Source organism: Chrysemys picta, chromosome 6, assembly GCF_011386835.1.
Source record: "Chrysemys picta bellii isolate R12L10 chromosome 6, ASM1138683v2, whole genome shotgun sequence".
Classification (NCBI taxonomy): domain Eukaryota; kingdom Metazoa; phylum Chordata; order Testudines; family Emydidae; genus Chrysemys; species Chrysemys picta.
Genome location: NC_088796.1, coordinates 123,160,151 through 123,178,513, shown reverse-complemented (window position 1 = coordinate 123,178,513; position 18,363 = coordinate 123,160,151). Strand labels below are relative to the sequence as shown.

General features: G+C 46.6%; 1 protein-coding gene across 2 annotated transcripts in view; it reads left to right on the top strand.

The window, feature by feature from the left end:
* Window positions 1–8,625: 8,625 nt before the first annotated feature.
* Window positions 8,626–18,363, top strand: part of ZCCHC7 (zinc finger CCHC-type containing 7) — a 160,249-nt gene continuing 150,511 nt past the window's right edge. The window contains exon 1 of one of the 2 annotated variants that reach the window (XM_065549770.1): window positions 8,626–8,889. In XM_065549770.1, coding sequence (XP_065405842.1) covers window positions 8,641–8,889 — 249 coding nt within the window. In that variant the 5' untranslated portion in view covers window positions 8,626–8,640. Of the gene's footprint in view, window positions 8,894–18,363 lie in introns of both variants that reach the window. The other variant, XM_065549771.1, reaches the window with a different exon arrangement.

Below are 18,363 nucleotides of genomic sequence, written 5' to 3'. Positions count from 1 at the left end.
TGTCCTAGACCAGTCAGTCCCATGCACCAGCTTCATTGCTCCCCTCTCTTTTTGCACCATGCCTGCAAGGAGCTGCTCGACATTGCCTGTTTCTCCACCACGAAGGGAGGTCCTATGGGAGATAATGGTGCTTCAAACAACATCAACTCCCAGTCTCCTGGGACATCTGTAGGGCCTGCAAGGGGCAATGCCATGGAAAGTGGCCAGTCCCTGCCTTCAAATACTTCTTGCACCCTCCCCATGCCCCACCAAAAAAATCCTACAGAGCTCTGATCCTGTGCAGTTCCAGCTTCCACAGGATCTGAAGGAGAGTTTGTGGCTCCCTGGCAGGAACTGCTGAATCAGAATGCTCTCTATTCATGGACGAGAAGTGGATAATGCAATCCCAGAGAAACAACTAGTCTTTCCTCTTCCAGTGCAATAACACAGTCACTCTTTGTTTTAACTCACGAAAGCTTATGCCCAAATAAATCTGTTAGTCTTTAAGGTGCCACCAGACTCCTTGTTGTTTTTGTAGATACAGACTAACACGGCTACCCCCTGATACTCTTTGCCACCAGTAACTTCAGAAGAGATTCACTGAACTAGAGTAACAGGTTGCATCTCTCATTAAAAAACTAATCAGAATAATATATTAACTAACTACTGAGGATATGTCTATACTACAAATTGCTTCAGTATAATTTATGTCACTAAGGGGCATGAATAATCCACATCTCTGAGGGATGCAAGTTATACCTACCTAAGCACCTCTGTGGATAGTGCTACTTTGGCACGAAAGCGTCTCCTGTCAACATAGCTACTGCCTCTCATGAAGGCAGGAGTTATTAAACTAATGGCTTAGAGTGTCTTCACCAGAAGCACTACAGTGGCGCAGCTACATCAGTGTACCTGTGCCACTGTAGCTTTGACATAGCCTGAGTCATTTTACTGTGGAGACAAGAAGTGTCAGATCAGCTGGTGAAACTACAGCACCAAGTTTTAGTCAAAAAAACGGAATAGGAGAGATGGGGTTGAGAATCAGGGCAAGGTCCCCGAAGACACTCAGGTCTGTGGGGGAGGGTGTAAGTGAGAAATGTGGAATAGAAAAGGATAAAAACACATTTTTTTAAATGACACCTCAGTGGTAATAGGAATCCCCACACAGTTATGGAAAAAAATAGAACTGCAGGATTTATTTTATTGCCATGGCATGCGGGCACATCAGAGATAAAACAGAGGTTGTGTAAGTCAGGCTTCAGAAGAGACAGAAGACGACATAGTGTCTCAAGAGAGTAAACTAAAGACTATCAGCAAACATGCCTCAACTGATCTAGTGTTGAGCAGAGAAGTGATGAGGTATCAGTGTAATGAGAGATTTTGCTTTTAGCTGTTTTGAAAAACCTTACAGCACCTTGATAGAGACCGTCAGAGAAAATCTGTGGGGGGGGGAAGGGGAGGGGAGGGTTAAATATTATAAAAACGTCACCTCTCCCCATTGATATCCAATGGTCCAATTTAGTTGGGGATTGGTCCTGCTTTGAGCAGGGGGATGGACTAGATGACCTCCTGAGGTCCCTTCTAACCCTGATATTCTATGATGATTCTATGATATAAGTAAGGTGGTGACAGTATCAGGACACTTTGATTTGCATAAAACAGCAGTTAGTTTTCAGATTAAGGCTTTAGATAAATAGTAATTAGTGATCATTTAAAGTTAGAAATCCATAATGGTGGACGCAATAATCTATAAAAGACACAGGGTTAGGGTATTGAAAGTTCCAGCAACTCATAGGGAGGAGCTTTGCTATCTAAAAATAGGTCAAGGGGAGGAGCTCTACCCAAGATGACATCAGAGGGAGGAGCTTAGGTATATATAATCTAAAAATAGGTATATATAATAGGCAGGATCTAGAAATATGCTAATTACAGGAAGCTGATTGGCTGAGCCAGGCTAATAAATTATGTTAATGAGCTGACCTTGCAGGAGCAACCAGTATATGAGACCAACAGCGAGCAGGCTTAGTTGGAGGGGTGTTTGTGTGTGAGAAGATCAGAAGCCCCAAGAACCAGCAAGAACAGCAGTATCTTAAGAAGATTCTGGAAAGCAGCTACCTCCAGAAGCAGCAGTGGAATCTTCTCAAGAGCAGCAGTTTTCAAACACAGTAGCTATGGAAGCCTCTAAGGCAGCAGAAACCAAGGCTTCTGAGACCACCTGAGGAAGATGGTAGTAACAGTTCCAACCATCACTGCAGCCCGAATGGCAACCTGACAGCATCTCCTTCCTTTTGTGACAGAGCAGAAAGACCTTTATAGACATATCAGAGGGCTGTAAGAAAAGTAGAAGTAAATTGTGATTTTGTCTCTAGTAAAAAGGAATGATTGGGGGTGCCTGTCAATAAAGCTGGATGCCCGTGTCTGAGTGAGATCCACCCCACCCACCCTGTGACCTGCTGATCACTGCTCACAGGATGTTAGCGTTAAGCAAATGATTTCATTAAATCTCTAACACTGTAAGTCTCTTTTATGTGCGTGTAAAGGTCATGCATACTATATCACAGGGGTCAGTAACCTTTCAGAAGTGGTGTGCCGAGTCTTCATTTATTCACTAAAAAGCAACAGAGGGTCCTGTGGCACCTTTGAGACTAACAGAAGTATTGGGAGCATAAGCTTTCGTGGGTAAGAACCTCACTTCTTCAGATGCAAGACTTCTTGCATCTGAAGAAGTGAGGTTCTTACCCACGAAAGCTTATGCTCCCAATACTTATGTTAGTCTCAAAGGTGCCACAGGACCCTCTGTTGCTTTTTACAGATTCAGACTAACATGGCTAACCCTCTGACATTTATTCACTGTAATTTAATGTTTCGCGTGCCAGTAATACATTTTAACATTTTTAAAAGGTCTCTTTCTATAAGTCTATAATATATAACGAAACTATTGTTGTATGTAAAGTAAACAAGGTTTTTAAAATGTTTAAGAAGCTTCATTTAAAATTAAATTAAAATGCAGAACCCCCCGGACTGGTGGCCAGGACCCGGGCAGTGTGAGTGCCACTGAAAATCAGCTCGCGTGCCACCTTCGGCACACGTACCATAGGTTGCCTACCCCTGCTATATCATATCAAATAACAGCACCGGATTGTAACATTAACACTAAGGCCTTTGTATGCAGGATCTCTACATGGCTATTAGTATAACTGCTATATGGTCTGTGTATCCTGTATATTCTGTTTTTTTATTTTATTTTGGATTGCCGCTTTATTATATGACTCTTTAAATGTAATTCTATTGTGTTTTACGTATTCTTTCTTGCTTTATTAGATACATTATAACTTCACCTCTACCCTGATATAACGCGACCCGATATAAGACGAATTCAGATATAACACGGTAAAGCAGTGCTCTGGGGGGGGGGGGGGGGGTGAGCACTCCAGCGGATCAAAGCAAGTTCGATATAATGTGGTTTCACCTATAACACGTTAAGATTTTTTTGGCTCCCGAGGACAGCGTTATATCGGGGTAGAGGTGTACTTATTTCTTCTAAATAAGTATTTTGTTTTCAAAGAATTACTGCTTGTGTGTCCATCCTTGAGCAGAAGGCTGTATCGGTGTCCTTCCAAGGGTTAGCAAGATTAGCTTGCTCTGGGGAGCTCTCTGCGGGTCGGAGACAAGCCCCCTGGTAACACCCTGGCAATTCCTCTACAGTGGACCACTATCTTATTACCCCTTTGCATAAAGCAAATTGCATAGTCTTAGGCAAACCATCATTGGAGTGCCTGAGATCTAAATCTTGGGGTAACAGCTGAATCTCAAACTACATAGGGGAATGGTTCATGGAGCCCTTTCAGCAAAGGCGGATTAAAATGTACTGGGGCCCTGGGCACAAAGAACTTTTAGGCCCCCCCATACCCTTTGCCATGGAACCTCGCCCCCTGCTCCTCCTCTCTCCCCGAGGCCCCACTCCCGGCCAGGCCAGAAGTCGGAGACTGGCCATGGTAAGAGCCACCGAGGGAGCCTGGGCTGCTGTGGGGAGCCCTAGACCTTCCATCCGCCCTGGAACACAAGCCAGGGGCTGTTCTCAGATCCCTCAGCTTCCCACCCGGGGCAGGTGGAGGGTCTGAGACACTTCACAGCAGCCCAGGCTCCTTGGGCATCTCTTACAGCGGCCCAGCTCCAGCTTCTAGCCTGGCCAGGGTCCCAGGGGGAAGAGGAGGAGCAGGGGGCAGGACCAGTGCCCCCCCCCATTCTACCAAGGTTCTGGCCTCCTGCAGGAGCCCCCAAATTGGCTGGGGCCCCAGACACCCGTGCATTAGTCCACCACTGCCTTTCGGATAGTCCACAACACACAGTCCCTGGACTCACAAATAAATCAGTGGGGAAGGAAGGAGAATAAAGAGTTTGGAAGTGGGGGAGCCCAGGGTAACCCATGAAATGAAGGCGCATGAGAACCCCTGCGACAGATCTTCATAGATTAAGGGTGGGTGAACTATAGTACCAAAACAAGAGAGTCTGGCTTTGCTCTGTATATATCAAAAAGGAGCAACAAAGGCAGATTCATCGTGCTCCTTTAGCATTACATGTATCAGACTCTCCCTTCCATCTCTTTACCAGATCTTTGGAGGACACAAATGGAGTCTCAGTATCCCCTCCAACCATAGTTGAAGATGGAGGGACAGCTGTAGCTCATAGCCTCATGTGACAACTCTGTCCAGGTCCTACAGAGATCTTGACAGGGTCCTCCACCACAGAGAAGAACATTGATGACTTGCTTTTTCTTCTGCTTGTTCTGTTTCATTAGAAATATCTTTGAAAAGAAAGCAACCCAAACATTTTTGAACTTATCTGCATAAACCCTAAAGAGCCAATAAAAGGCAACACCCACTTTTTTGTGTGTAGCAGCCCTATTTATAGCACACCTCTGGCACTGAACCAGAAGCAAGTGAGAGACCAGTGCAGCACCTGGAACGAGGGTGGGAAGGACTGCAATGGCATGGAACATGAGTGTGGTGCGATGACAAGGGTGAAGATGGAAGCCTGCATGGAGCAAGAATGGGAGCACCTGTATGAGGATGTGGCTGAAAGTGCAATCCTCAAACTGGCAGGGCACTACAGTCTGCAATAGGTGAATCTTCTCATTGGCTTTTCCCTCCTGTGCTCCCAGTGAGGCTAGCTGTAATAGTTGCCATTCACATCCCTCATAGTGCTTTATCAGGATCACAAGTTCACAGACTCATGGGAAAGAGAAAGGCCGTAGTGCTAACTTCTACCAAGCGTCCTGAGGCTAAGCCAATTAACCCCAAAGCAGCTACACAAATGCTACATGGCAGGAAGCTAGAGGAGAATAAATATTATCACAAGAATACTTCAACTACAAGTGGGAAAAAGGATTAGGTTTTTGACAGAATTGCTTGACCACACTTTGGTTCGTTGTGAAATATATTCAAGAGACTAAATGTCAGTTTGGTTTATTGCTAAAAGCCAATACTAATATAGTTCTGGAAAAAAGTCCAAAATGATACCAATCTCTGGGAAGCCATCTCATGCAGGATTGTTACATTCACCTTATGCAGAAGGTGTGCTCCCAAATTTACACCCCCTAATACCATCTTTGTATACCCTACCAGTTTACAAGTAAAGGAAGCTATGTACATCATCTGAAACTAGATATGAACACTCAGCTTTCTACCTTGTTCTTCTGGTATCATGGTGCATCCCTTATCTCTTTGTTCTGAATACATGCAGTCCAGGTACTAAGGAGAATGAAGGCACCTCCTGGTTTTGTCCCATGACAGAACATTCATGTATTTGTCCTTTTCCTTTGGGATATTCTAGTATTAGCCTGTGAGAGTAACTCCCTACTTCTTGCTATGTCCCAATCCCGACAGTTTTCCTATCTACTTAAGCCAAAACTTACTTCAGCTAATGCACGGTGTTTTGGGAAACTTGACATGGGTGGAAAGAACTGTGGGGAGAGAATAATACATTCAGTTAACATAACTTCCCAACCCTAATATAATACTATGCCTAGCATATGTATTGGCTAACAAGATTCTAGACATGAAGTGGCTGACAACCTGCCAGTGTACCAGCTATACCATCAGCACTGTGGTCATAATTATTGAGGGTCAGTAATACAGGAAGGAAAAAAGACTTTTAAATGATTCTGGGGAAAACATTGGCTCTGTTCCTTGAAGACATCCAGAATGCTGCTGACAGAATCATCCCCCTTTTCCCATCTCAAGTGGGCAAACTTTCTGGCCCGAGGGCCACATCTGGGTGGGGAAATTGTATACAGGACCATGAATGTAGGGCTGGGGCAGGGGGTTGGGGTGCGGAAGGAAGTGTGGAGTGTGTGGGGGGGTGCGGTGCTCAGGAAGGGGCTCAGGGCAAAGGGTTGGGGCACAGGAGGGGTGCAGGGTGTACGAGGAGGCTCAGGGCAGGGGGTTGGGGTGCAGGAGAGGGCTCAGGGCAGAGGGTAGGGGTGCAGGAGGGGTGCGGCAGGGGGTTGGGGTGCAAGTTCCGGCATGGCGCTGCTTACCTGGAGCGACTCCAGGGTGGCAGCGGCGCGTGCTGAGGTCAGGACAGGCTCTTTGCCTGCCCTGGCCCTGTGCCGCTCCCAGAAGCGGCCAGCACCACATCCCTGCGGCCCTTGGGGGAGGGAGGAGGCAGAGGGCTCCATGTGCTGCCCTTACCTGTGGGTACCTCCCCCGAAGCTTCCATTGGCCAATGGGAGCTTCAGGGGAGGTACCCAAAGGCCACGGCAAAGTGTGGAGCCCTCTGCCCTCTCCTCCCCCAGAGGCCGCAGAGACCTGGTGCCAGCCGCTTCTGCGAGTGGGGCGGGGCCCGCGCCACCACAGGGGTACAGGGGTAGCAGTCCTGTTGGCCAGACTCAAAACCCGACAGGCAGGATCCGGCCCACGGGCCGTAATTTACCCACTCCTGTCATAAGTCAATGACGGTGAAAGACACCAATAGCAGCAATTTCAGGCTCCAGGCATCAGCTCCACACAACAGTGAAATGGCCAGTTGCAGAATGAGCTGTGCTGAGAACAAGTAAGCAGCACACAAAGGCCAGCCTCACGTAAACCAGCACAACTGGATGTTACACCCTTACTACTGGGGCTGCAATGGGAGTGTGAGGGGTCCTCCCCAGGATCTGCGAACTAAGCATCAAGATGAGATACCACTCACAGACGTTCAGAGTATGATCAAGTGGGCTTTTCTTGGGCTTCATAGCTTGGCTCTCCTTTAGTTTGGATACTCCATAAGCAGGGCTAAGGCACAGGCATGTGACCCTGGTTCCTAGAGTTATGTGATTATTGGAATCTCAGCTTTCATTTAACAAAAAGGAAAGTTTCTAGTCCTCATGGATGCAAAAAAAAAAAAAGTATGAAAACACACCCAACGTGGAAATAATTGCCTGAGTCTGCCTTCATCCGAGGGAGTCATTGGAGTCTAAGGGGAAGGGCACCCTGCTGCTGCTCTCACCACTGCCACTGGTCCATGAGGGGAAGGGAGGGCCTCCCAGTCTCTCTATGTAGTCAGGAAGGAAATGGAAACATCCCCAAAGTCCCTAGAGCAGAGGGCTCACCAGGCAGAACACTGGCTGCCAGCCTTGCACTATGGGATCAGAGAGGTGGCCCTCACTGAAGCAATACCCATTTGTGGCAAGAAAGAGAGCCACCCCCTACAGCAGACTGTGGAGTTGTTGGTAATATGCTCATCCCTCTCCTTCAGGCTGTGAGCAGCAGGGAGATAGACATCAGTGTCATTGTCTTTAGCTGTGGTATTAACAATCTGCAGAGATGCACAGGGCAGTTCCCTCTCACAGCGATCATTCCAGGCTCTGCAGACTTGTGCAAATATTGCACCATCAGTTAGGATGGGATCATTCCCCTCCCCGCCGGGACTCTTGGTCCTGGCTCTCTGCAGATGAAGTCAGTCCCCTCCTCTGATGCTATAGGTCTGTACAGATTCAGGCAGTGTCGCTGCATTGGTCATTCTGGGGTCAGTCCACTCTCTTGGGGCCATTGGTCCAGGCTCTCTGCAGACAAAAGCACCATTGCTATGTCAGTCATTATGGGGTCAGTCCTACTTACTTGGGGTATCACTGCATGCTCTCCACAGACTCAGGCAGCGTCACTGTACTGGTCACTCTGGGCTAACTGGGGCAGTCTGTGAAGGCTCTCAGCAAACTCAGGCAGCATTGCTCAGTGGGTCACTTTTGCAGGCTCAGGCTGTGTTGCTGACATAGAATATCAGGGTTGAAAGAGACCTCAGGAGATCATCTAGTCCTGTACCAGTCGCTCTAGGGTCAGCCTCCCCGGTGCTATGGGGCAAGGCTCTCTGCAGGCATAGGCAGCGTCGCTGTACAGGTTACTCAGGGGTCAGTAGTCTATGGGGGCTATTGGTGCAGGCTCTTAGCAAGCTCAGGCAACGTGGCTGCATCATCACTGTGGGGCCAGCCCCAGTGCTATGGGGCCAGGATCTCTGCAGGGTCGCTGAGAACGAGCGGTTCCCACCTCTCCCCCCATGACAACCCCACGGAGCGTAGGCGGCCCCGCCCGCACTCGGAACAGCCAGTCTCGCGCCACACGCCCGGACCCTCCCCTCCGCTCCGCGCGCCACGTGCCGCGGTCACGTCGGAAGCCCCATGGACTCATGGGACATGTAGTTTTGTGGCGGTTCGGCGCAGCCCAGGCTCCGTCCCCGCGCCGAGGGAAGCGCCTCGCCAGCAGCGCGCGGGGCCAGGGGAAGCGCGGAGCTCGCGCCCGTGACGCGCGCGCTCAGCAGCCCTCCCCTGCGCCGGAAGTGCCGGCGCAATGGGCGGGGACTCGGGGGCGTTCCCAGCGTGTGTTCCGGTCGCGGGGTTTCCTGGTTGGTGCTTCCTGGTGCAGGAGCCGGCAGCGAGTATGTGAGTGAGCGGGGCCGCCGGTGGGCAGGCAGCACCCAGCGTGGCGGGCCGGGCCGGGCCGGGCCTCGCCCGCCTCCACCCCTCCGCAGAGCCCCTCCCCCCAAGCGCCCCCTGCCCGAGCCCCCTCCCCCTTCTCCTCCGTACCCCCAACCTGTCCAGAGCCTCCCCCCTCTGGGTACCCCTCCCCTTCCCCATGCCCCCTCCCCGGCCAGAGCCCCCTCCCCCTTCTCCTCCGTACCCCCAACCTGTCCAGAGCCTCCCCCCTCCGGGTACCCCGCCCCTTCCCCATGCCCCCTCCCCAGCCAGAGCCCCTCACCCTTCTCCTCCGTACCCCCTACCTGTCCAGAGCCTCCTCCCTCCGGGTACCCCGCCCCTTCCCCGTGCCCCCTCCCCAGCCAGAGCCCCTCACCCTTCTCCTCCGTACCCCCTACCTGTCCAGAGCCTCCTCCCTCCGGGTACCCCGCCCCTTCCCCGTGCCCCCTCCCCAGCCAGAGCCCCTCACCCTTCTCTTCCGTACCCCCTACCTGTCCAGAGCCTCCCCCCTCCGGGTACCCCTTCCCCGTGCCCCCTCCCCCTTCTCCTCCGTACCCCCTACCTGTCCAGAGCCTCCTCCCTCCGGGTACCCCGCCCCTTCCCCCTTCCCCGTGCCCCCTCCCCAGCCAGAGCCCCTCACCCTTCTCCTCCGTACCCCCTACCTGTCCAGAGCCTCCTCCCTCCGGGTACCCCGCCCCTTCCCCGTGCCCCCTCCCCAGCCAGAGCCCCTCACCCTTCTCTTCCGTACCCCCTACCTGTCCAGAGCCTCCCCCCTCCGGGTACCCCTCCCCCTTCCCCGTGCCCCCTCCCCCTTCTCCTCCGTACCCCCTACCTGTCCAGAGCCTCCTCCCTCCGGGTACCCCGCCCCCTCCCCCTTCCCCGTGCCCCCTCCCCCTTCTCCTCCGTACCCCCTACCTGTGCAGAGCCTCCCCCCTCACTCCCCTTTCCCGTGCCCCCTCCCCGGCCAGAGCCCCCTCCCCCTTCTCTTCCATACCCCCTACCTGTCCAGAGCCTCCCCCTCCAGGTACCCCACCCACTCCCCTTCCCCGTGCCCCCTCCCCAGCCAGAGCCCCTCACCCCCACCCCCTTCTCTTCCGTACCCCCTACCTGTCCAGAGCCACCTCCGCCAGAGCCCCCATCCCCTGAATGCCCCCAGCCCCTTCTCTGCCATACTTCCTACTTTTCCAGAACCACCTCTGCCCTCTGCGTAGCTCAGAGGCTCCCCGCCCCCTGCCTGGCCCAGAGCCCTTCTTCCTTCCCCCAACCCAGAGCTTCCCCCCGCACCTGTTCCCTGCGCTCGCTGCCCGGCCAGTGTCTCCCCACATGTCCCCTGCCCACCTCTGCATTCCATGCCCCCTGTTTCCAGAGGCCCTTGCCACTCTCCCGCAGCATGCTCTGGTCCTTGCCCGGAGCCTCGTGCCTTCCCGCAAGCTCCGTCGTCCTAAAGCTCCCTTTCTCCAGAGCCTCTTCACCCCCTTATACCTCATTTTCCCCAGAGTCCAAATGCCCCTTTCCTCAGACTCTCCTCCCTGGAGCTACTTCTTCACCACATGCACCCTGTCTGAGTCCCTGGAAAACCCCACTTCCACTACACGTCCTCTGCATCACTGCCCCCCACCCCATCCTCATCATGTCCTGCCCAGAGTCACCTCCCCACCGCCTACCCCTTTCCTCGTCTCCCTTCTGCAGCCCCAAACCGCCCACATATGACATGGTTTCCATGTGATGCTGGCTCCCAAATGTTGACCCTTTTACACCTAAGTAGTGTAAATCAGCGTATTGCAGCTGGCCTTGATACTGGGGTCCCAGCATGTAGTACTCCCTCTTGATCCAAGTAGTGTCTACTTAGACCAAGATGGTACATCTCATGTTGGCACCCGTTGTCTTTATTTAAGATGAGGTGGGCCAGGCTCTGCCATCTTGTGCCATAAAAGCTTTTAGTAGTGCTAAATGCCTTAAATTTTAGAGCTGCTTGGTATTAAAAAAAAAAAAAAAAGTGCTTGTCTTCCGTGTTATTGTATAAATGTCTAGTTCTTCAATTGCTATATGAGTGCCAAACCTGTAAGTCCCTAGACAGTTCAGGAAAAGAGTGAGTAGTGGGTCCCTGGCAGTTTCATCCTTAGAACTTTGTATTTTATGGGAAAGGTCAGAAGGAGGCACTTGGAGGGGGAGAAGAGATTAATATAATTTCAATAAAATTACGTTTGTTTGTTCTGTAAATGGGTACCGCATATATTCAGCATAGATAGTTGGGTTAGCACCTTTCCTCTCCTTCCCCATTTGCTGTCCTAAAAACCTCCATCTTTATGATCTTCTACACTGGAATAATGTTGGGTTATTTATAAATTCATCATCTGGACTGTTGGCAAAGAGCTGTGCTCAGGTCTTCAGGTAAAATTCATCCTTGATGTAAAGGGACAACTCGGCTGATTTAAATGGAATTGCACCCATTCTGTGATCATGGTGGGAAAAAATGTTTAGATAAGTTCCCTAAGAGATCATTGTAAAGAATCCCTGAAGTTTTTAATACTGTTATAAGAACAAGAATGCCCATACTGGGTCAGACCAGTGGTCCATGTGGCCCAGAATCCTGCCTTCAGAGAATGGCCAATGTGAGATGCTTCAGAGGGAACGAACAGAACAGTGCAACTATATCCCCTGTTGTCCAGTCCCAGCTTTTGAAAATTGGAGGTTTAGGGTTACCTGGAGGGTGAGGGTGTATCCCTAACCATCTTGGGTAATAGCCATTGATGGATCTATCCTCCATGAACTTATCTAATTCTTTTTTGAACCCAATTATATTTTTGATCCTCACAACATACCCTGGCAATGAGTTTCACAGGTTGATTGTGCGTTGTATGAAGGAAATACTTCCTTTTGTTTGTTTTAAACCTGCTACCTATTAATTTCATTGGGTGACCCCTGGTTCTTTTGTTATGTGAAGAGGTAAATAACACTTCCATATTCTTTTTCTCCACACCATTCGTGATTTTATAGACCTCTATCATATCCCCCCTTAGTTGTCTGTTTTCCAAGCTGAACAGTCCCAGTCTTTTTGCTCTCTCCTTATATGGAAGGTGTTCCATCCCCTAATCATTTTTGTTGCCCTTCTCTGTACTTTTTCCATTTCTAAGAACCACATGCATTATTCAAGGTGTGGGTGTACCATTGATTTATATGGTGGCATTATGATATTTTCTGTCTTATTATCTATCCCTTTTTAAATGGTTTCTAACACTTAACTTTTTTGACTACCTCTGCACATTGAGTGGATATTTTCAGAGAACTAGCCACAAGGACTCCAAGATCTCTTTCTTGACTGGAAGCAGTTTATTTAGAAACCATCATTCTGTATGTATAATTGGGATTATGTTTTCCAATGTGCATTAGTTTGTATTTACCAATCCTGCGTTTCATCTGCCATTTTGTTACCCCAGCACCCAGTTTTGAGATTCCTTTGTAACTCTTCACAGTCTGCTTTGGTCTTAACTATCTTGAGTAATATTGTATCATCTGCAAACTTTGCCACCTTTTTTGCCCTCTTTTTCAGATCATTTATTAATATGTTGAACAGCACAGGTCTCAGTACAGATCCTTGGAGGACCATGCTATTTACTTCTTTCCATTGTGAAAATTGACCATTTATTCTTATCATTTATTTCTTATCTTTTAACCAGTTATTGATCCATGAGAGGACCTTCCCTCCTATCCCATGACTTTGCTTAAAAGCCTTTGGTGTGAGACCTTGTCAAATGCATTTTGCAAGTCCAAATACACTCTATCCACTGGCTCATCCTCGTCCACATGATTGTTGACCTCCTCAAAGAATTCTAATAGATTGGTAAGGCATGAGTTCCCTTTACAAACGCCATTTTGACTCTTCCCCCAACATATTGTGCTCACCTTTGTGTCTGATGATTCTGTTTAAGACACCATTTTTGTCTCAGATTCAATTTTTTCTTGTTTAAAGCAGTTTTCACTCTACTTGAAAACTATTTCTCTCCATTTGAACAAACTACAAACATGCTAGAAAACTAACATTTCAAGAAAGAGCACTTAGTCTCTCCTGTTGCTTCTTATTTGTTTGGATAGGCTGCTGTTTAGCAATGCAAGCTATCCTCCCTTTGCCTGTGAAGTAATCATAAATGGCAGGGCCACTTTATCCATTAGTGTCAACCTCATGGTGCCCTCCATCTACTTCTATGCTACTTGAAACTGGGATAAAAGACACTTAGATACATCCTGTGTCAGCTCTGGTGCAGGATGGATTAAAATGATTTCAATTTAAATAAAACGTGTTTCAATTTAAATAGATTTGTTTAAAGATTAATTTAAATTTACAGCCATCTATCTGAAGTTCTGTTAGAATAATTTAAAACGTTAAAAACACCAGTTCAGTAAGTTAAAAAGACATTATGCATTGCATATCTTCAGTTGTCATAGTGGTATTATTCATGATACATGAACTGTGTAGTGCTTTAGCCTATTTAATTAAATATGGATAAAATGGAATAGAGATTTTCTAGTCTGGACTCTAAGTGTTACAGGTATTATCCAAATCTCAAATGATTTAAATCTGAACAAGCTGGTGGGGATTGAATAGCTTTTGGTCGTTCTCTGAGACCATTGATTTTTCTAGAACAGAATATCTTCATTTGCTACTTTGTTTTGTTTTGTTTTTCATACTTGGGAAAAAGACTAGCTATTCTCCTTTCTCTTGTACCTACTCCATTAAACAATACAACACATCTTTATTTTGTACAACTTCTTTAATACAATTCTTTGTCCTAAAACAGTTTAGAGTTAAGTAACACCACTACAGAGATTACATAAAAGTACAGGAAGAGAAAAATGAAGATGTATAGGTAGAGCCTTAAATATTTACCAGAGACCCCTGCCATCGCAGGGCCTTCTGACCGCAGTAAAGGTCTGCTGCTCTTTCCTTCCTCAGTATCTTGGCTTCTGCTGGGGCCTTATCCCTTCTCATTCTGTTTTTTTCTGTAGCCTCTTTCCCATCCTGGATTAGCTCAAATGCCTTTAATGGTAATATTCTTAGCAGCAACCAGCCGGTGTAAGTATCATGTCAATTTTGCTCTTCAGTTTTATTGCCGTCCATCTGGTATTAAGTAGCATCAGAGAAACTGAATAGATTTGTCAATTCTGTTGGCTGCTGCTGTGTGAAGATTTGAGCTGTAGCAGGTGCACTGGAGGTGACTACAGACTCAGGGAAAAAACACGCCAGAGGTCCACATTTGAAAGGCTGTCTTTGCAGCTACAAGGGCATAGAGTGTTAAAAAAGAAGTTTTCAATTTACATTTAAAATAAGATGGAGAGTTATTTAAGCAGGAGTTGTCTTCCAGATGGCAAGAGAAGTAGAGGAAAAGGCCATTGTACCATCTGTGTGCTATATGTTGGGACTAGCAGGAGGACAGTACTAGATTAGCAGAGGAATTATGGGGAGAGTGGAGGATGTAACAGAGACACAGGGTATGTGAAGTTGGTTTGAGCAAGTCCATGAAGAATATTTAATATAAGGGGTACTATTCTTCCCAATGCAGGGTGGTGGTGGCAAGGCCAGACCACCCAGTTGGCTGTTGTGCACAACACCCTCTAGCATGCATAAATGCTGTTTTCTGAATGTTCCAGACAGTACCTTCTCAACTGTGGTCAATGAAGGAGCTTCCTGCAAGAGAATGTGTTTTACTAGCCATTATTCCAGAGCTTTATTTGGTACGACTGTTGGATAGTCTTTCTCCATCCTGTAAAAAGCAACAGAGTCCTGTGGCACCTTATAGACTAACAGACGTATTGGAGCATGAGCTTTCGAAAGCTTATGCGCCAATACGTCTGTAAGGTGCCACAGGACTCTTAGTCTGGATCTGTAAAAAGCAACAAACACGGCTACCCCTCTGATACTTTCTCCATCCTGTAACTCTGCCTTCTAGTCAGTAACTACACCTTGCTCTTTTCCGCCCTCCCCCTCATCCCCTAGAATGTTTGTCATTTTTCAATCACATGATACTATTTAAAAAAAAATCTCTCTCTTAAGAAACTTATTTGTTAAATGGCTATACAGGAAACCACTGTCAAATGCACAATGTAAATAAGTTGAAAAAAATACAATGGTTTTTTCTCTAATCTCTTTATTTTAGAATTCTAGGGCGTTGCTTGTAACAACAGTGGTTTAAAAAATTTCAGACAAGCGTGACTTTTTTTTAAACTTGGCTATGTTCCTTTAATTGGGTTGTTCTCATTTAGTGTCCAAGAGACACTGCCAGCCATTTTGCAACCATTACTGTTCTTTGCCTGTGGCACAAAGCAGTTTAGTCTCCTGAGGACTAAAATGCCTTAATTTAACTGAAGTCATTGGGCTCAACACAGGGATATTTGCGTGAAACTCAGTAGCCTGTGATAGATCGGGCTAGATGATCTAATGGTACCTTCTGGTCTGAACTCTAGGACATATTAAGGGAAGCCTTGCACCAAAAGTTGTGCCCGTGGCTCAGTTAGCTATCGCATTTGGCCAAATCCCTGCACCTTTTGTATATTAGCACCAGGACCGTGACATGGATCTTGAGGCAATGTGGAGTGTGAATCACCACTGTGATGTGCTCTTATTGGTCTGTATTACCTAGGAAAATGGTGGACCAGCTGAAGCTTCTACTTGGCTTTCACACTCAAACCCAAGGGAGTGCTTTGTGGTAGTCCAGCGTAAAGGTGACAAGCATCAGTCCCTTTGGGTAGCCCCACATCTGAAAGGAAATATCCTCTTTAGTTGAAGATCGAAAAAAGCATTTCTGGCTATTTTAATGTCAATAGGAGTTCAGTAAGATTCCAGGACTTCCCCATCACAGTCTGAGTGCAGATGTCCTCAACAGAGGATGAAGGGAAAGCTCTGTCAATTTCTGTCAAGGGCTTTCTCTTTTCCTACCAATAGAATTTCAGTTTTCCTTGGCTAGAGATTGACCGGCCACTTTTCATCCAAGTATTTTTTCTCACTCCAGCACTAGAAAGTATGAGTAAAGTTATTGCCCATGTTTGGTGAGAATGAGATGGAGAGCTGGATGCCATCCAGCTTATTGGTGATAAAGCCTGTAGTATCTCATCTCCTCAGTGATCTGACATATATGCTGAAGAAGAGAGGAGACACGATTGATCTCTGTAAGACTCCCCAGTTCAAGAGCCTCGGGGAGAAGGAGGAGCAGTTAGTTATCTGTCCTGATCCTCTGGAGTCTATCTGATAGGAGAGAATGATAGACGTTAATGGGGATGGGCCAAATTGCTCTAATGTTGTCTAGATGAATTAGCAGCACCTCATGATCAAGTGTCAAAGAGTGCTAATAGATCTAACATTGGATGCTTATGTTTTTGGTCATGGCTCACTTAACCAACTTCTCAATAACTTTGTCTAGAATGTGAGGGTTAAAGACACAACAATAATAGGCAAGATTATTTGAGTTGAGTGATGGCTTCTTGAACACCAGCCAAACTATTGCTTTTTAACCATGATAGTGGGCTCACCTTGTTGAAGGAAGTATTCTGTACTTGCTTTCAAAAATCACAGATTATTAGTCTAAGGTGGCATAAGGTTGCTTGATTGGTTAAAAATTCTGTCCAGGAAGGTGGTATGTTCCTCATCCTCTGCTCTGATTCTGTCTGTTTGGACCTGGAGAGTTTATATTGAGTTTGAGTGATTCATTGCCAACCCCTGTGCCTCCAAAAGTAATATAAGGGCTCTTCAAGGTAAATGCTAATTGAGTCAGAGATTGTCTGAAATCAGTGTTTGTACTTTAGCTATTACAGTTCAGCTAGTCAAGATTTTACAGATGCTATGGCAGAAGTTTTTTTTAACATTTCTCTCAGTTGAAGCATAGAATTGCATAAATTTTTTGGTCTTAATCCCATTTGGATACATTTTGTGTCACTATGTTCTAATCTCATTCTCTCATGCTTTATCTAGCATAGGTCATCAGTGAACCAAGACAATGGGAGGAAGGTGTGTCTACTGGCCAGTGCACCAAGAGTAGTGGACAACAGATGACTGTAGGGCCTTGCCAGACTATCATTGCACTGGTCATGTAGCTAAATAGGGCTCTCTGTCATGGTGTTCTTTCTGGAAACTCAATGGGCTGATGAGTCTCCTCTAGTGGACCCACTAATTCAGAGGGATCCTAGACAGAATGTTGTAGTTGTCATGGTGGAGAAGAGATTTCATGCTAGATAGAAGTGTCATATGTATGGGTATTAAAGTCTCCCAAATTTATAAATATTGGAGACTCCAGTACCAGGCCAGAAAGTAACTCAATTAGCTGTGTTAAGAAATGGTCAGAAATTTTTTGATGGAACTGAATTTTTTCTTAAAACTGAAATTTCATTGGAAAGGGCAGGTTTTGACAAACTTTCTAACCCCCCCAAAAAGTTTTTTTTTATTTTTATTTTTTTTAAATTTGTCAAAATGTCCCATCTTGTTTTTCAGTTGTTTTTGGTTCAAAATGACGTGTCGTGAAGTTTAACTTAATGTATTATTTAAAAAAAAGTTTTTAAAAAGGTCAAAACCAATCCAAAATGTTTTGAAATTATCAAACCAAAATGTTTTGCTTCACCGGAACCATTAAGTTTTTCACTTTGTGAAATATTTTGAGTTTTTGCCTTTTGTCTCTATTCAGAACAGGAATGTTTTTTGAGTTTTCAAAAATTCTCGCAGTATGGGAATGATATTTCCTACCCAGCCCTAGTGATAAGCCAAGGGCTGTGAAACAGTAGGATTCCTATGCTGTCCTTGTCTCTGTCCTTGGATTTTCCCATCAGAACATCACGTTAATCTTTGCTGTGAGCTCAGCAATTTTGGGATGAGGCTGAATTATAGGACTCTCTTCAAATTGTTGGTGGGTACACCATTTCAAATGCAGATTTAAATTAGAGAGGGTGCAAAACCCCTTGGTCATAAGCATTATTTTTTTCTATACTTAAAATTTGCAATTCGTTTGCAATTTTAGCTATGTTTACAATGTTTACTTTTGCAAAAACTTGTGTATGTAAGGTCACGTTGGGTGCTTTCCTTTTTAGTTTGACCTCATGTAGAATGTTGTTATAGACTGAAAGCTCTTTGGGACAGAGCCAGTCTCCTCTTATGTGTATGTACAGTACCTAGCATAATGGGACCCTGAACTTGGGTGTCTTGGTACTACCATAATAGCAATAGTAAATATAGATTTGAATTTTTCATTTAGGATGGATATATATCCTTTGTGAACTTTAACATGGCCAAACCACCACCTTCCACAGCCAAAAAACTCAGGATATAGCTATACATTGATTAAACACCTGCAGCCGGCCCAGGTCAGCTGACTTGGGCTCGTCAAGGCTGTATACACCTCTACCTCGATATAACGCTGTCCTCGGGAGCCAAAAAATCCTACCGCGTTATAGGTGAAACC